Raw genomic sequence first — 19,654 nt, 5'->3', positions numbered from 1 at the left:
TACAGTAGACTGCCTAAATAACAGTGGACAATGGCTGTGAAGATAATTCGGTCTTCCATATACTTACAGTTAATGCAATTTAGAGAGAGAGAGAGAGAGAGAGAGAGAGAGAATGATGTCTGGATGATGGATGTGTGGATGATGGGTGCACATGTCCACACTTTGTTTTTCCTATCCGTTCAACGTATCTGTTTTTATTTGATTACTTTTAACAGACAGAAAAACGTAGTCAATCCTATTTTTGTGTACATTAAAAAAAAATGCATTTTTCGATCCGTTTTTTTTTTTTATGATGAAGTCAATGGAAAAACGGATTCAAATGGATGGCATACAATTGCATCATAAAACGTATCCATTAAACGGATAGGATTAACGTAGTGTGGCGCCTGTTGCCCAAGGGCCCCCAAAAACTCAGCCCTGCTGCCATATATACTGGATACATCATGGCAGGAAAGCGTTATGCTTTAATGCAACTGTTCAGATATTTAGTCAAGTAAATTATATGGAAATACAGATGTTTTTGATACAAGGGGGAGATTTATCAGACATGGTGTAAAGTTAAACTGGCCCAGTTGCCCCTAGCAACCAATCAGATTCCACTTTTCATTTTCCAAAGAGTCTGTGAGGAATGAAAGGTGGAATCTGATTGGTTGCTAGGGGTGACTGAGCCAGTTTCACTTTACACCATGTTTGATAAATCTCCCCCAAGGTTTATATCACCACCTGTTCCTTTTCTATAAACAGGTATTGGTTGCAGGATCTTAGAACAGCAAATGAACAAGATATATACTTACATGTGCCAGGCTCAGTGCATGTTAAGCTTCCATCCTCTGGTACCATGTGGGAATTGTATCTATCACTTGGTAGAACTTCAATCATGTCCCCAGCTTTTTGTCGCTCTCCAGCCTTTGTCTTCCTGAAAACTCCAAATCCAATGTCACCACCATCTGTCTGGAACTGCCACCTAAATAGAAAGGGCCCCATGTGACTAGATTGCTACGTAATTTAACAGTCTTAGACAAGGGCACCAATGTAGGAATAAGAGCCTAGGGAATTACATATTCAGTTCTGGGTCACTGTAGTGAATATGAAGGGACATACAATGTTCTTTGCTGTTCTAGAAATCAGATAAGAGTCTAGTGAATGTGATACCAATGGCTCAGAAATCCACTGGTGACACCCACCAGCTATGGACAGACTGTATAAATTAAGCCATTTGTGTGATGTAAAGGATTCCTAGTAAATAATTATAATAGGATTACAATAGGACACTGTTCATATCAGTATTCCCTTTGAAAAAAAACTTTTTGCACGCAAAATAAGAGAACAGCTATTGTATGATGGTAATTCTAAAGGAAGAGTAACAAAGTGTTTGTGAGATTATAAGAATTGGTATGATAACACTCTTAGGCTATGTTCACACTACGTAAAAGTTTGGCCGTTGGTGCCATGAGCAACAATGGCCGTACTTTCTACGGGTGAACAATACCTATTGTTCTATGGGATCCCAGCCGGAGCGTACACACATAGTATGCGCTCCGGCCGAAATCCTGCACGGGGCCGCAAATAACTGACATGTCAGTTTTCTGCGCCCGCAATTCAATGAATTGCATCCGTAGAAAACCCTGTCAGTTCACACAGTGAAGCGAGCGGCTCCGGCTGCTCGCTTCACTGTGTGCTATGGGAGGTTCCGATGCGGGCGCGCGCTGATGCGCTCGCGTCACAACCCTGCGGCCAGAAAGATCCGGGCAGAGACCGGCCGTTCCGTGACCCGGCCGGGTCACGGAACGGCCAGTCTCTATACGTAGTGTGAACATAGCCTTAGGCTGGGTTCACACTACGTTTTTGCAATTCGTTTTTTGCAAAAAAACAGACGAAAAACGGTTGCATGTGTGTGCATTCGTTTTTCCATTAAATTCCATTACAAAAGAAAAAAGGATCAAAACGGATCCGTTTTTTTAACGTACACAAAAACGTGTCCGTTAAAAAAAACTGATGTTTTTTTTTTTTTTTTTTATAAAACGGATGCACACACAAGCATCCGGTTTTTCCATTAGTTTTTTGCAAAAAACAGATGAAAAAGAAACGGATTTCAAAAACGTAGTGTGAACCCAGCCTTTGCATAATCCCATTACTTTTTCTAGGGATCTGCTAAGGGTTAGGATACATGAATGCTGCACAACTGGCTTGATGAAGTACTGTATGTGGTTCTAAAATAAGACATGGAAGAAAGCTTGCATTCTGGCGCCATCTATTGGAGATATTGTAACTTCAAGTCTGTGCTGAAATACCTGTCATTAAAAATAAATTGACATATCCCCAGGCATGTCAAAAGTTATTGGTGGTAGCGGGTCTCACTGATGAGATCTGCTAGGATCAGGAGATAAAGCAAGGAGAGAGCACTCCCTGGCCGCTCACCAATTCAACGGGTTAGCCTTATTACGGTCTATAAGGCTAAACTGTCAGAATTAACCCTCCCTGGCTACCTCCTGATTGCAGTGGGTCTCAGTAGTGAAACCTGCAGTAATAAATACCTTCAGACATGTCTGATTACATGTCAAAAGTTATTTTTAACTACAGTGACTCTTTTATAGTTTTAAAACATGACAGATGGGTAAATATGGAGTTACCCATCTGTAGACACCTGTTTTAGGGTAGGGTGGGACCAGGCAGTAAGCTTCTTTTATCCAACAGGACGAGAACTACTTTGCATATTTTTTTCCCAATGGAGCACTGAATGGCCTATAGAACTCCAAATACCAGTTTAGTGCTTTCCTCAAGTAAGGAGTAACATTACCTCACTTAGTCCCATGATTCTAAAATACAACCTGTAATAATTAAAGTGTACCAGTCGTTTCAAAAAACCTTTGACATGTCATAAAGACATTTCAAAAGTTTTGATCAGTCTGGGTTTGAGTGTTCAGATCGTGACTGATCAGTAGAATAAGCCGGCCGATTGTGAAAACAAGACGGGAGATGACCACGCTAAGCATAGACCTCTCCCACCTCTGTGTCGCGTGATGAATCGGGCCCATAAACTAAGGGTCCTATTCCACGGGCCGGCCAGCAACAATGTAAACAAGCCCCGATCTGCTTGATCGTCACTCATTTACTGGGCCTATTCCACGGCCCAATAATCGTTTAGCGAGGGCTGCAAGGACATCGTTACCGATGTCCTTGCAGCTCTTGTTTAAACATCATACTTTACAAAAGTTTTTTAAAACAACAGTGACACTTTAAATCAAAGTCAACAATTTATTAGTCATGTTATTGGACAAAAATCTGAATATTCTTACATTCTTAATGGCTACCTAAGACAACAAGCCCCGACTGCTTACCTGAGTACACAGCCTGGGAAAAGGATCTCATACTCCGTCTGTTGACTGGAGCCTCTGTTGATATTTGCACTTTGCTCATAATTCTGTTGCACTTGGTCGCGCAAATAGTATGATTTCGGGATGTCTCCACCATAATTTATCTGGAAGATTTATGAAAGAATCACAATAAATCAGTGTAAATAAATCTTTTTTTTTTTTTTTCAAATCAACTGGTGCCAGGAAGTGCCAGAGATTTGTAATTTACTTCTATTAAAAAGTCTCACATCCTCCAGTACTGATCAGCTGCTGTATGTCTTGCAGAAAGTGGTATATTCTTTCCAGTCTGGAGGGCAAGAGAGGTTTTCTAAGGGGATTAGCTACTGCTCTGGACAGTTCCTGTCAGGGACAATGGTGGCAGAAGGGAGCACTGTGTCAGACTGGAAAGAATACACCACTTTCTGCAGGACATACAGCAACTGATAAGTACTGGAAAACTTGAGATTTTTTAATAGAAGTAAATTACGAATCTCTGGCACTTTATGGCACCAGTTGATTTGAAAGTTGATTTTACCTGATGTGGTGTATATGGGAGACGAAAATATAGAGACGACTGTTATGGGATCTTTGTGCCGCATTATATGTTCTTATGAACCTATTTCTATTATATTATATTCTAGCTGCTGTCTCAATGAATAAAAAAATAAATTATTTGCTGCAATTGAACTGCAATAGAACAATGAAGACAACCTATGCCATGGTATAAGCAAAAGTTTTTCCGCTGCTACTCTGTCTATGCTTTACTTGCTGCAATATAGCTGGCTATTCTCTTTCCCGTAATAGGAGTGCAGAGGACCTCACCTGTGGCTGATCAGGCGTTGCAACATGGATAAAAGGAAACGTATTCCAGCAGTCCAATAAAATCCGGTATTTATTGTGTTAATTCCATAAAATCGTTACATACAAAAACGTAGAAAAATGCTAGACGCGTTTAGGCCCACTCTGAGCCTTGATCACAGCATAAGCAGATATGCTGTGATCAAGGCTCAGAGTCGGCAGAAACGCGTCTAGTATTTTTCTACGTTTTTTGTATGTAACAATTTCATGGAATTAACACAATAAATACAGGATTTTATTGGACTGCTGGAATACGTTTCCTTTTATCTATGCCATGGTATATGTATGTTTACCTACTATAGGGGGTCTACCCTTCTGTTTGGGGGGTGGGTGGGTGGGAATAGATTGTGGTTACAGAGTCGCTTTAATAAATAGTCCATTTATTAATGTTTTATACATTCATGTGTGTTTTTTAAGCCTCAGTACTAAGAATTAACATTGGATAGTGTTTCATCTTAATATTAGAGGTTTGACTATATTTGGGTTCAATACCTTAGATTTACATTTTGGATCACCATCTGGGTCTACCAGTGTTCCTCCATAGTATTTAGGGAGTTGATCTGCTGGAATGTATTTCTGAAGAACTTCTTTCCAGTTGTCTAAAAAACATAAAATGTGTTGGTTTCTTATTCTATTAGTACAGTCAAAAGCTGATATTAAGACTATGTTCGCACATGGCGTTTAATCAGCATTAATTATGCGTTTTTGGCGCTATTGCAGCAAATTGGGCAATCATGGTAAAATAGCGCTAGGTCCAGCACAATTTAGGTAAAAATAGCATTATTTTACAGCAAATAGTGCCGAAATGATGCCAAAACAAATAATTAACGCTTCTTAAACGCCATGTGAACATAGCCTAATAGAGCGATGAATGATGGCAATACAGACATTTCCCAGAAGAGACAAATGCTCTAATGTATAACAGGTTGCCACATCCCCTGTTCATATGCCATATTATATAATAATATTACCAAACCAGACATTTACTTTTATATTAAGAACTGAAAAACTTATTTTATTTTTAGCCCCTTATATTCCAGCCATAAATGTTTTATTAATATCACTACTGTGCTATCTGAGGCCTTGCTCTTTCATGTTATGATTTGCATATTTGTAGCCACCATTATGGAGTATCTACAAATTAACATTAAGGCCATGTTCAGACATGGAAAAACTGCGGACGTTCTGTGACACGGCCGTGCCACAGAACAGTTGCTGTCTGTAATGTTCAACCGGCCGTTTGGCCAGGTGAACATCACTTGATTTTAATAGGAATGCGGGCACATGACGGTGTGCCCGCACTCCAATTAGCCATAGCCCACAACATAAAGTACGTCCAGGAGCTGCACTTTACATTGTGTGCACAGTCTATTCTGTGCGGCCACTGTTCACTGAATAGCCGATGCACAGAACAGACATGTCTTTTTTCTGTGCGGCCACAGAGAACACTGGCCATAGTGTATACAGAGTGTATACACCACGGCCAGTGTTCCATAGATTACAATGTAATTTATTGTTGTTATTAAATAATGACCATTGTTTAACAGCAACAAACACTGTGTGAACATGGTCTTAGTATGATTCTTTAAAATGACAGAATGCATAAAATACCGTTCCACAATTTTTGATAGGTCGGGGTCTGAGTGTTCAGACCGTGACTGATCAGGAGGAGCTGTGCTCAGTGCAACTCTGTGTCATGTGAGGAGACAGCCGCATAATGGAAATCTATGGAGCATGTCTCTTCACATAGACACAGGGTGGTGGCAGGGTGGCAGGTGGCAGGACGGTCCTCTCTCCGCTAATTCTACTGAACAGTCACGGGCCAAACACTCAGACCCAGAGGGATAAAAAATGTTGTTTTTTTTCATGACAGATAGGCTTTAACTTTATTGCACGGGTTTTAAAAGCAAGGGAATAAGGGGGAAAAATTGTATGTGTGTTTTTTACTTTAGTTTTATTTTTAATTATTCTTTCCTTTTAGAACTATAACACGCATTTAATTTATACATTTCCTTTCACCTATAACACACTGTTAGGCTATGTTCAGACAATGTATCTTTTCGTAAAATCACGGCTGTTGTACAACGGCCGTGATTATTACGAAAAGATACGTTACCTTGCCAAGTATGGGATCCTGCTCCGGCCGGGATCCCTCGCGACGCAGCAAAGATTTGACACCTCAGTTTTCTGCGGCCGCTATTCATGGAATAGCTGCCGCAGAAACCCATGTCAGTGCACACTATGATGTGCCCGCATGAGAACTCTGCGGCCCAAAAGATCATCCGGCCGGTACTGCAGTACCAGCTGGGATGATCTTTTCAGAGACCGGCTGGGTCACGGAACGCTGTGGGAACATAGCCTTATACTGTTATTATAGGTATAGGCAGCCTGTGAGGTTCTAACTTGGTATGCTATAACAGACATCAGCCTTAGGCTATGTTCACACACAGTGTTTCTGTCAGTCTTTTGGTCAATTTGTTTTCCGCCAGGAGTGGGTTGAAAACACAGAAACTGTGCAAATCTTTCTATTGTAATTTTTCCCTGTCAATCCCACTCCTGGTTATGGTTGAACAAAGAATGATGGAACTGCTATGTGTGAACATGACCTCAGACTGGTCAGGGCCACTGGAAGATACTCCCTTCCTCTGACAGCACCGTGTTTGGCTGCCAGGATTAAACACCTGTCATAGGAATTATTGTCAGTTCCAGCTATTCACAACTGTGCCGGAATTCTAGACGAAAATAGGACAGGATCTATAAAATCCTGACTTATTTTCCGGATTGCACACACTTCAGGAAAAATCCTGAAAGTTGTCTGTAAATAATGTACCCTATATGGGTCCAGAAAATAATCTGGGTTTCTTATGAGGAAATCTGGATGGACTTCTGGAGCCATAGGGGTTTTCCGGTTGTGTGAAGGGGTCCTTATTTAGTAGTTTGCACTATTGTACAAAAAGACATATATGTTGCAATACTTTTTCTTCTATGTATGTGAATTGTAAACAAATTCTGTTGTATGACAGTGTAATCCCTTCTTATCATCTACACTATCATCTAACCTACACTTTATCCTTTTCGAATGTATATAATGTATACATTAAATGTAAACGCAGTGTGAACCCAGCCTAACCCCTATGACATACATATACATGGTATCTGGTAACATATCGCTCCCTCATATGTATGTGGTATTGTTACAAAGGGTTAAAACTCAAGTGTTTTTTGCATCCAAAGGCAATGCATGCTGGCCGCTTACCTCCTACCACAATGATCTTTCTCCTTGTATCTTCACTTAAGAAATGTTTAACAAGGTTGTATGCCACTGGGAAAAGTTTGGGAGCTGCAGTGGGCAAATATAAAAGTTACTTAAAAAAATGTAGATCGGTAAAGGGTGGTCTATATACAGGACAAAATGAATTTCATGAGCAAAGATATATATACAACATATAACATGTTCTGTGGATGTAGGAGTCATGCCCTAATATTGTACAATTGATGTATTTGAGGCAAAATTAAAAAAAAGTTGTGTAAAAAAAGGAAAAACAACAACTTATGCTACAATCACATGTTCAGTAGTTTTTTAGGACAGTATACAATGTCATCATCCGCAATCCACTTAATCCATAATCCTTCGTAGTGCATCCGTAATCTGTAATTTTTTGCGGATAAGGTATGAAGTGGAAGGATTAAGTGATATTGTCACCACCTTTCCATGTAAGGCTGGGTTCACACTGCGTTTTTGCAATCCGTTTTTTTAATCCGTTTTTTGAAAGAAAAAAAAAACGGATGAAAAACGGATTGCAAAAACAGATGCATTTGTGTGCATCCGTTTTGATCCGTTTTTCCATTGACTTCCATTATAAAAAAAACCGGATCAAAACGGATCCTTTTTTTTTTTACGGACACAAAAACGTTGCTGACACTATTTTTTTTGTCCGTTAAAAAAAGGGACCCGTTAAATGTATGCTAAAAACGCTGTGTGAACCCAGCCTAAGGAGTTGTCAGCACCCTTCTTAGGCTTATATTCTAGACATTTCAGATCTAACCATGTAAAGGATTTCCTGGTGGTCTCTCTCCTCTGTGCCCCATAGGCCCTGCCACCTCAGTGGTGTCATGATAATGGGCCGACCTATAGGCTTAGGTCCCGCCCCCTCTGTAACAGCCACCTCAGAGGGAACGGGACCTAGGCCTATAGGTCGGCCAATTCTGATGATGCTGTCTAGGAGGTCTATACAGCACTGTGCACCAACAGTAACATGCATTTTTGAGGAGAGAGATACAACCAAGAAATCCTTTATAAGGTAAGATATGAAATGTCCAGAATATAAGCTTAGGGTAGCTTCACACTTAACGGATCACAGTGAATTTGATGGTGGGGATCCACAGCAGATCCGCAGCAGATTTGATTTAAATAACTGAGCACAGCATCAAATCGGCACCATAAAATCTGCTGCAGATCCTGTATGTGTGAACGCACCCTTAAGATTGGTGCTGAGAACTCCTTATATGGAAAGGAGGTGACAATATAACTTTGTTCACACAACGTACGCACAACGGCTATTGTTTAGCACTCAAAGACAACGGCCATTGTATTGAGCATCAAACAACAGCTGTTGTTACAATAAAAAAAAAACCACCTTAATCTGAATGCAGTACGGCCAGAAATAATTGACACGTCAATTATTTTGATGGTTGTAGAGAACAACGGCCATTCTTTAATACATTGTGTGAACAATGGCTGCTGTTTGTATTGATTTCAATGAAATTAAAGAAACAGCAACGGGCATTAATAAAAAATACGTTGTGGGAACATAGCCTCGCAGACATTACGGATGTTCCATCCTGTAAAAATTACAGGTCCGCAAAAATTACGGTCTGTCCCATAGACTTTCATGGGACAATCTGTATTGCAATTACAGTCATAGTAGAGCTTGTCAGTAATTTTTGCGAATTGTAGATACGTATAGAAAAAAAACGTGAATGTAGCCGTAATAGTAATATTCACACACATAGAACTAACCTTTAATCACAAAGAGTCTCTTTAAAGCTTCGGGATAGTTATCTTCAAACATCTGCAAGACCTGGAGAACATCAATGCATTTTCATGAACAACAAGTAACCCATCTGTTCCATAAACAGTGCAAGCCGCAATATAACAGGGCAGTTTTACTACCAAAACCAAAAGTGGATCCGACAGGAAAGAGAAGTACAAGTCCTCCTTTTATATTTTCCATCCCATTTGAATCCACTTCTGGCTTTGGCTCATAAACTACAGTGTCAATTTTCCAAAAAAACTGTGGTGTGTGATTCCAGCAATACAGCCAAGTTCTCTTACCTCACAGTATAAATCTACAGCTGGTTTCCACAGATGCTTTAGTCCCAATCCTTCAACGTCATAGATCATCACAACCTCTTCAACCCTTTTGCCCAGCTGAAAAAAAACCAAAAAAACAGTTGATAAGCATATATACAAATAGTGGCAATATCATGGTTCTATAAAAAAGGTTGTTAACGGAGGAACAAACTTGATCTTATCCCTGAAAAGGACCTCTGGGTTCTGTAGTAATCCTGCCTAACCAAAACACTACTCAAACCTATCTCTCCCTGCTGCAAGATCTTTCCCTGGCTAGGTTGAAAGAGCATCTGAGGCGGGAGCCAAGTATTTAAAGTGACACTGTCACCTCCTTTTTGCATTCTGACATCTCTACACAGGTGTAAAGGTAAATTTAGCGGTTTTCATACCTTATTTCATATCATACGTCATGGTGCTTGTTCAAGTAAAAAGTCATCTTTTATCAACTGCAGATTGTGTTAAGTGGGCGGGGCCTCGCGGGTTTAGCGCCACTTAGCCCCTCCCACAACTCCACAGTTGGTCCCGCCCACTCGTCGGCCATTGGAACAGGCTGGCCGAAAGGTCTTGACCCCACCCCCTTTACGTCGGCCAACCAATGGGCATCAAGGGGGCGGGGCCAACGGTGCCACGCCCACTTATTACAATCTGCAGTTGATAAAAGGACACTTTTTACTTGAACAAACACCATGACGTATGATATGAAATAAGTTATGAAAAACGCTAAATTTACCCTTTACACCTGTGTAGAGAAGTCAGAATGCACAAAGGGGGTGACAGTGTCACTTTAAGATTTGAGGTCATGTGGTTCAGCCATCCAATGAGGGTAGACGCCGTTTTCGCACTGCATGCGTACTCCCAGGGTCCCTCACGGCCTCCCTGCATGGTCATTGGATTAAAAAAAAGCACCAAGTGCAATGGGAGGGCTTTCGAATGTTTCCCGCGTATTCGCCTCACTACTCGATTAAATTCGAATCTTTCGAATACCGCAATATTCGACCGAATACCTACTCGATCGAATCGTATTCGCTCATCTCTAGTCATCAGGTATGTTATTGATCGTCAGCAGGTTTCACTGCCTAGACCCACTGCAATCAGGACATATAATTGGGGAGAGTGTGGCAGCCATGTGATCCACTCCTCTGCTGTATCGCCTGATTGGCTAATTCCAGCAATATTATGCTGCGTTTACACAAAACGATAATTGGCCCAATCGTACGATGTCGAAGTAACGTTTTTTTTTCATAACGATCAGCATTTAGACGGTACCATATATCGTACGGAAAATTCGTTTTGCAATCGCTTAAGCCTATCTCACACATTGGTTAAATCGGCGAACGACTGTTCACACGGAACGATCTGCAAATTTTTTGCGAACGATCAACGACGATTTGAGAACATGTTCAAAGATCAAAATGAACGGTTTCTCGTTCGTCGTTTGATCGTTCGCTGCGTTTAGACGTACGATTATCGTTCGCATTCGATCGTTATCGCGCAAATTCGCACGATAATCGTTACGTGTAAACGCAGCATAAGTCTATGAGGTTGCATTGTTGGAATTGGCAAGTGGCCCGGGGGGTGCATGGCACAGTCGTCGTGCTTGCTCCCCAGCTGTATCTCCTGATCACAGCGGGGCTCAGTTATAAATGACAGGTACCCTTTAAGATTTTTATATTATATAAACCTTAGTAGTCAGAGGTGGTCACCTTCTCGCTCTGCTTACGGCATTCCAGATGCATTCGCTCACAGTCTCTCATTTTGGTCTTGATGAGGTCCTGCTTGGAAGCAGAGAACAGCAAACCCTTAGGGTCCAAAGGCCCGATAACATCATACCAGATAGGGCAGTCATCCTTGTCATAGCCACACAGTCCTCCGGACAAATATTTCTGGACTACCTGGAGAGGACACAGAGAAAAGGAATTATAGCAACATATATGGAAATAAAAAATATTAGACAGTAACAAAATGTACAACACATCTAAGGTAACAACTGCAAGACTGTGTCATCATTTTATGATTCAAATACAGACAATAAAAATTCACATTTTAAGGTTAGTGGAAGCTATATAAAGCAACATAAAGTAGGCGCCCTCTAGTGGCCGATTTCCAAAGAGCAACTAGGCAGAGGAATTACATCTGCCTAAACAATTATTAGTTAAACCCATTAAAGACACAGTTATTTTAGAGCTTGAGGACCTACCATCTTTCCCATCACTGTAAAAAAAAAAAAAAAAAAAAAAAAAAAATGTCACACAGACCTGTGAAAAGTTGTGATTTGTCGGCGTCTAAATGATGAACGCCGATGATTAGATGGACATGAGAGCAGTGCTTGACTAAGTGTTTCACTCCCCGTCTCACTGCATTTTCCATCCCGATGCAGGATGCAGTCTCTATTTTATTATTTTTTTCAAACCAAATTTTACTGGCACAAGTTGTCGGAATAATGTACAATATGAACAGTGCTACGATAGATACAGAAAGTCCATAGTCCAATGCTACAATCCGAACTGTCTGTTTCCAAAAAACTGCCATGTGTGAATCCAGCCTAATTATTGCAAGCTCTAGGTATGGTATTTTCCCCCTAGTATTGTTTTAAAAAAAAATCTCAGATAAGATGGATTTTATAAATGCAATAATGTTTTTAAAAAATCCTGCCAAAAAGGCAATAAAAATACTGGAACAATGGGACATTTTTTACAAGCAAAAATGCGGAAAAAAATACGTGTGAGAGAAGCCTAAATGAGACAATGTATTGGCCCTATCTGTTTCCTGGCACACACAAACAATGGTGTCAGGAAGGGTTATCACTAATCTGACACCTTTCTATATCCAGAACAGGTTTTGCTAGAGGATCAGTTGGAAGGATTTTGCAGGTCTGGGCTGCAGCCAGATAAACTGCTCAGCTTAAATATCTATGAAATAAACAACCTCCTACTTATGTATATGTTTCCCAGAGCGTAGCGTATCTCCAAAACTATTTCTACAGTAGGCCAGATGTTATACTAGAATTTACTTTAAGTCTTTGTTCCCACACAGTATTTTTGCTCAGTATTTTGCAACTAAGACTTAGGACAATAACTGCATCACCCGCGGAACCGACCCCAGGACAGATCTTGGATTAAAAGCAGCTATCCGAGGGTACAAATGGTTTGGAGGGGGCAGATTGTGGGTAAAATCTTGAAAAAATGCAATGGCTTTTTTCCTCTTCTCTCTGGTGTTTTTGACACTCTTAGGCAGTTTTTCCAAAATGCAGCACGCTGAGGGTTTTTTCTACCATAGACTTCAATGGGATTGTTCTAGTTATCTAAAAACACTATTGCTATGCTGGCGTTTTTGTCACCTTTTTATGGTCCAGCAGCTAGGTCATGTGATGGCAGAGGGGAAAAAAAAAATCAGCACACAAAAATGCCTTCACCAGATCATTCACACATGATGTGAAAAACGCCAGAAAATGTGCAAATGCATGGAAAAAACGCATTAGCAGTTTTTCTGGCTTTTTTAGAGGCCTGAAAAACACCACACAAAAAGGATGTGTGAGAGCGCCCTTAAGGCCCTATTCCACGGACGTATTCAGCCAATATCGGCTGTTACGGCCGATAATCGTCCCATGAGATAGGAGGCAACGATCAGCCAACATTGTTCAGGTCGGGTGATCGTTGAAGTCATTTGTCTTTCAACATGTCCGTGGAATAGGAGTGGCGGCAGCAGACCGCCGCTATATGCTATGGGCTGCCCGGACGATCAATGACCACCCGGGCAGCCTGCCCGCAGCTCCCCCCGGCCCCACCCGCTCGCTGCCCCCGCATGGAATATCGGCAGCAGCGAGCGGGGAATGAGGAGCAAACGAGCGCTCACGGCGCTCGTTTGCTCCTTATTGTCGGCCCGTGGAATAGGGGCTTTACGCTATGTTCCCAGTATGCTTTTGAAATCAGCGTCCGTTCTTTTCTGCAGCAGCGGCATTGCATTAAATTCAATAAATAAAATAATGAACATACCTATTATTTCTGGACACTGTTTGTCAACAGTCTCCGGAAACAATAGCTGTTCACACAATGTAAAGTACAACCGTCATCCGTACTTACATTGTAGCGAATGGTGAATTGATTTGCAGGCACATCCAATGGTGCCCGCAATTCAACTGTAAAAGGATAATGTTCCTGCAGCCGATATGGCGGTAACAGCTGCAGGAACGTGCCGAACACCGCCCAGAAGTATAACACCATTCGTTCCTATGTAACAGGCAGTGTTATCTGTTGTGGGAACATAGCCTTGTACGGCTAACAATGAGTTTCCACATGGATTTTCCCGTTTAGGGTACGTTCACACGTACCGGATCCGCAGCGGATTTCTTGCTGCGGTTCCCGGCCAGTAAACTCTATTGGCAGACAAACTCGCAGCAGGATTCACATTACGCTGCGAATTTGTCCGCCCTGTTAACCCCTGGCCGCTGGAGCCTATACATCATCTGGTCCCCGCTTCGGCTTGCTTGGGGGGTTCTCGGCACGTCTAGCTCGGCCATTCAGTGCACTGCCCCGCCGCAGCGCACTGTTTGGCTGAGCGGGACGTGAAGACAACGGGAGCCCCGAAGCATTCCGGAGCGGGGAGCAGGTGAAGTATAGGCTCCGGTGGCCGGGGGTTAACGGGGCGGGCTGCGGACAAACTCGCAGCGGGATGTGCCCTGTACACTCTATGGGCAGACAAACTCGCAGCGAGATGTCCACCCCGCTGAGAGTTTGTCAGAAACCCGCCCCGTTACCCCTGGCCTGCCAGAGTGTATACTTCGTCTGCTCCCTGCACTGGCTTGCTTCGGGGCTCCCGGCGTCTTCACGTCCCACTCAGATAATCAGTGTGCTGCGGTGGGGCAGTGCACTGACTGGCCGACCGGGACGTGTCGGGAACCCCCGAAGCAAGCCGGAGCATGGAGAAGGTAATGTATCCGGCCGGCCAGAGGGGCGGGCTGCTGACAAACTCGCAGCAGGATGGACATCTCGCTGCGAGTTTGACTGCCCATAGAGTGTACAGGGCACAGATCTGCAGCGGATCTTGCTGCGAAATCCGCTGCAGATACGCCCAGTGTGTTTGTACCCTTAAATCAATAGAGCTTAAATATGAGTGAAAAAACACATGCAAATCTGCATCAAAATCTGAATAGATTTCAGATGAGCAGATTTTGGCCAGAATTTGCCTCCTTTTTAATTCGCTGTGTGAATAAGCTCAAAACAGTACAGTACAAACAACGGCCGTTGTTATGAAATACGCCCATTGTTTTTACATAGTATGAACCTGGCCTTAGGGTGCAAACTGATGCATGCTGAATGGAGAAGAAGGACTGTGCTCTGTGACTCACTTCTGGTGGCTGCCACTTCTCCAGCATATTGTCAGAATCCATGTGCTTCCGAAACTCCACATGCTGCAGGACAAACGTAAGAAGAAAGGGAATTACCAAACACTATTTCTCATTAATGTGAATAGTAGCAAGATAAATAAAAGTGTACCGCCACGTGAAAGTTAAACATAATAGATGACATTTATCATTTGGCGTGCAGGACTTGATAAATCTTGCACAATTTTTGCACTCTTTTTTTTTCCGGCTAACATAGCTTGGCTAAAAAGCTACGCCAAGGTCTGACTAGAGTAATGCTACAGATCTTTTTGCGCAAAAAAACATTATAATCACACATGATAAATCTGGCTAATAAAGTACCTAAAATACCCCCCATCCCCACCCATGGCCCCTCCGAGTGAAAACTTAACATAGCAAACGTAAACTGCTCAAAAACAGCACAAACACCTTGATAAATGTGGTGTAAAAACACCAAATTAGCCAAAATAATGGTGCAAAGAGGATAATATGTGCCCCAATATGTCTCATAAGACATCAAAGGAAAGACTACCAGAGGCTATGTTCACACATAGTATTTTCGTCAGTCTTTTTTTAACCAAAACCAGGAGTGGAACTGAATGGACAAAATTATAATGGAGAGATTTGTGTGTTTCTTGTTTTTTTAACCCACTACTGGTTCTGGTTGAAAAAAAGACTGATAGAAAGACTATAGTTGAATATAACTAAAGACTGTGTTTCTTGCTAAGGAGCCTATTCCACAGAGCGATAATCGGCTTATTGCTCCGTGGAATAGAGAGAACGATCAGCCGATGATCGTGTCATCGGCTGATCGTTCATTTAGGTTCAAACCTAAAATCATCGGTCGCCACCCGCGCATCGCTATGTGGAATAGCAGACACAGGGGGAGACCGGCGTTTTCAAAACATCATTCATTACCTCTCCAGGCTCAGGTCTTCTCCCGCTCCCACGCTGCAGACCGCTCAGCCAATCACTGGCTGGAACTGCCGTGGCCAGTGATTGGCTATGCGGTCTGTCAGTTCAGACAGGGCGCTCCGAAGGCGCGGGATCGGGAGAAGGAGAAGACCTGCGCCTGGACAGGTAATGTATGAAACAAGGGCTGCAAGAACATTGGTAACGATGTCCCTGCAGCCCGTGCTAACGATTGTCGGGCCGTGGAATAGGCCCAGTAAACAAGCGCTGATCTAGCAGATTAGCGCTTGTTTACATTGTTGATGAGCCCTTCTCGGCCCGTGGAATAGAGAATGCATTCACATTACGGAATACATGTGAAATTTTAAGCGGATTCCGCATCCAAATGCATGCAGAATCTGTTTGAAATTCCACCTATAAAAAACGAACATTTTATTTTTCTATTGTGTTGAATGGGCTTTTCGCTCATTCGTTCACACGGCGGAATTTCTGTCAGGAAAATTGTGTTGCGGATTCCGCTAGAGGAATCCTTTAGAAGCCAATGGGGCTTGAATTCTGCATGAAGGATATGTGCACAATGAGGAATACAGGAATATAACCTAAAACAGATTCCGCTGCTCGCCGCCGCGCCCATCTCCACCAGTGTCATAGACTCCATTCTATTGTCAGGCAGATTCTGCCACCAACCCAAAAGATTTACATGTCAATTCTTTGGGTGGACAGTGAAATCTGCCCAACCATAGAATGGAGCCTAAGGGCAGTCAGAGATGCGCATGGGCCCAAGCTGCGGAATCCACGGTGGGTTATCCGCCCAGATTCCTCAGTGTGAACCCACCCTCAAGCAGAAAACTTTCCTCTTCAAATCCTCAGTGTGAACGCACAGAAGGGAACACACTTCTACTGATTCCATGATGCCACTTCTGGAATAAATGTTGATGGCGCAAATCAAACCCAACACTTCCGATTTTATAGGGTATTCTATGCTTATTTTTTTTTTTTATTGCTCAGTTTTATGGTTCTCTGACTAGTGGCTAATATTATAAACCCACACATAACTGCAAAAAAGTGAGAGGTGCTCTTTAAAAATTGCAAGAGCAGCCATGTTTTAATGGAGGGGTTAAAGTTTACTCATATTATCGTGTTTTCCTGCAGGTATAAAGTCCTCACCTTTCGAAGCATACTCTCTGATTTCTGCAGGTTAAAGCATCGGGCTGGGAGATGGGGCAGAGAGAAGAAGAGATTAGACAGAGGAGATTATAGGGATATTACATTACAGACACATAATCCATAATCCTTAACCCTGCTATGACAAGGAGAAAAATAATTGCAGGACTATGGACTATGAAAAATAACCATAAGTATAGCAGTCACTTATGCAAATGACTCCGTTGTGTTGTGTCCCTTTCCTGCCTTGAATCTACATCGCCTGCAGAGATTAAAATGGTTGTTCACCAAAAAAAAGTTTTTCTTTGAAATCAACTGGTGTCAGAAAATTTGTAATTTACTTCTATTAAAAAATCTCCAGTCTTTCAGCTGCTGTATGTCCTGCTGGAAGTGGTATTCTTTCACGTCTGGAGAGCAGGAGAGGTTTTCTATGGGGATTTGCTGGTGCTCTGGACAGTTTCTGACATGGACAGAGGTGGCAGCAGAGAGCACTGTGTCAGACTGAAAAGAATGCACGACTTCCTGCAGGACATACATCAGCTGATAAGTACTGAAAGACTGGACATTTTTTTAGTAGGAGTAAATTACAAATCTCTGGCAACAGTTGATTTAAAAGAAAAGAAAACTTTTGGTTAACAACCCCTTTAAATCAAATCAAAAGCCCATATTGGAATATAGGTTTCAAAGGTTTATTGTATGGTTGTGTTCACATGCTTCACGTTGAAAGACATTTTTGTCACTTTTTTTTAAGAACAACAGAAAACTGATTATTTATGTTTAGTTGTAGCAGACCGAGGTGGAAGGGGTTAGGGAAAAGTCCAAACGGGTTGTTCTGGGGAAGCCAAAAGTGACCACAGGTTCCCTTTAAATGGCCGATCATGTCACATGTTCACACATCATTTTTTGAGCCTCATTGTGAGTCATAAGTGGCTGAAAAAAAATGAACTGGATACTGTATGTGGGAAGAAATATGGCTGCAAATAAGGCTCCAGAAAGTGTGTGTGAATGTGGCCTAATGCAGACATGTGTAAACGTGGACTTTTACCTCAGAAATTAAAAATCAATGCTCTCTCACAGGGAAATCATAATGTTGGAGTATAATCTCATTCTGGGAGATACTAAACACATAATACTGGGACTGATTCTGCCAGCCTCGTCTGCCCTGGTACCGCTGAAAGAGCTAGAAACAGTCATTGTTTTATTCCTTTCTACAAACAGACACGCGCAAGCGCTCGCACACACATATACACAAGCCAGCTGTTCACTATTACCAGGGATTGTGTGAACATCTGTTTCTGGAAGAACATGTCATCTATGGCTGACCGTCTTTTTAACACTGTACTGGTTGTATCTATCTGTTGGATGTCTATTATAGTCATAAGTTACTGTTGTGTCAGTGGTTGCAAAACATTTAGAATCGGTGGTAAGTCAGGATGAGCGAATTTACAGTATTATCGAAGCAAAGTGCTTCACTAGGCTCAGCGGTCGGCTTGTCAGCCTTTCAACTCTGTGCCTAGAAAAGCTGCATCCTGTCCTAGGAATCTTCTCCCAGTTTCCCAGGACTGGATCCAGCTTTTCCAGGAACTCAGAGGGGGTTGAATTCAAAGGCAGCTGGCTGACAAGCTGTCCGCTGAGCCTAAAGGTCCTATTACACGGAGCGATTTTTAACGATTAACGACTAACGATAAACAATGGCAAACGAGATTGTTTACCGTTAACCTGAAATCGTTTACCATATAACACAGAACGATAATCGTTCGATATTCCTTCTGATTTCAGGAAAACAATGGGCTATGTGCTATTACACTGAACGATTAGTAAAAAAATATGCGGAACTTGAGCGAACCAACGTGGAATTACAGCGAACGATTAACAATAATTTTAGGTTTAGATCTAAATCAACGATCAACGACATACAAAAACGATTTTTCGATCGTTGCCTGCAATTACACAGAACGATCATTCGAACGATATAACGATTTTTCACACGATAATCGTCCCGTGTAATAGGGCCCTAAGAAAGCGCTTTGTTAGTACTGTAAATTCGCTCATTCCTAGTGGTAAATCGTGTTTGTAGACAGCAAGGCAATACTGCTGACTATTATTGAGCAGATCTGTCACAATGTTCGGGCTCGGCAACGTTGTCCGTACCCAAACGCTCGGTTTGATTCCCTGCAGCTGTAGAAGTTGGATGCCACCCTAGGGCCGCCCGGTAAACATGGATACAGCTATTGGTTTCAGACTTCTGCAGCTACAGGGAATCAAGCACAGAGCGTTCGGCTTCAGGTAACGTCCCTGTACCCCAGGGATAGGGAACATATGGCCCTTCAGCTGTTGCAAAACTCCAATTCCCATCATGCCTGGACAGCCAGAGCAAAGCTTTGGCTGTCCAGGCATAATGGGAATTGTAGTTTTTCAACAGCTGGAGGGCCGAAGGTTCCCCATCCCTGCTGTATCCGAACATTTTGACAGATCCGCTCAACTCTACTGTTGACTACTAAGCCACCATGCTGCATTATGCTTAGTGGTACTGAATAATGCCTATAAGACTCACTCTCTGAGTGGCAAGAAAAAATAATAAAAAATAAAATAGAAAAAACCCTCTAAGAAATGCTTCATCAGTATTTGCTACACTTCACTCAAAATCTGCAAAAT

General features: G+C 42.2%; 1 protein-coding gene across 1 annotated transcript in view; it reads right to left on the bottom strand.

The window, feature by feature from the left end:
* SEC14L2 (SEC14 like lipid binding 2) overlaps positions 1-19,654 on the bottom strand; it is a 37,713-nt gene that overhangs the window by 3,250 nt on the left and 14,809 nt on the right. Inside the window, exons 3-11 of the mRNA XM_069961476.1 lie at positions 17,003-17,046; positions 14,909-14,971; positions 11,268-11,456; positions 9,547-9,642; positions 9,232-9,292; positions 7,468-7,551; positions 4,704-4,810; positions 3,339-3,478; positions 795-964 (exon numbers count right to left, since the gene is read on the bottom strand). Of these exons, the coding sequence (XP_069817577.1) occupies positions 795-964; positions 3,339-3,478; positions 4,704-4,810; positions 7,468-7,551; positions 9,232-9,292; positions 9,547-9,642; positions 11,268-11,456; positions 14,909-14,971; positions 17,003-17,046 (954 nt within the window). The remainder of the gene's footprint in view (positions 1-794; positions 965-3,338; positions 3,479-4,703; positions 4,811-7,467; positions 7,552-9,231; positions 9,293-9,546; positions 9,643-11,267; positions 11,457-14,908; positions 14,972-17,002; positions 17,047-19,654) is intronic.

The sequence above is a fragment of the Dendropsophus ebraccatus genome, chromosome 3 (assembly GCF_027789765.1).
Source record: "Dendropsophus ebraccatus isolate aDenEbr1 chromosome 3, aDenEbr1.pat, whole genome shotgun sequence".
NCBI lineage: Eukaryota > Metazoa > Chordata > Amphibia > Anura > Hylidae > Dendropsophus > Dendropsophus ebraccatus.
This window is presented reverse-complemented; position numbering and strand designations above follow the sequence as displayed.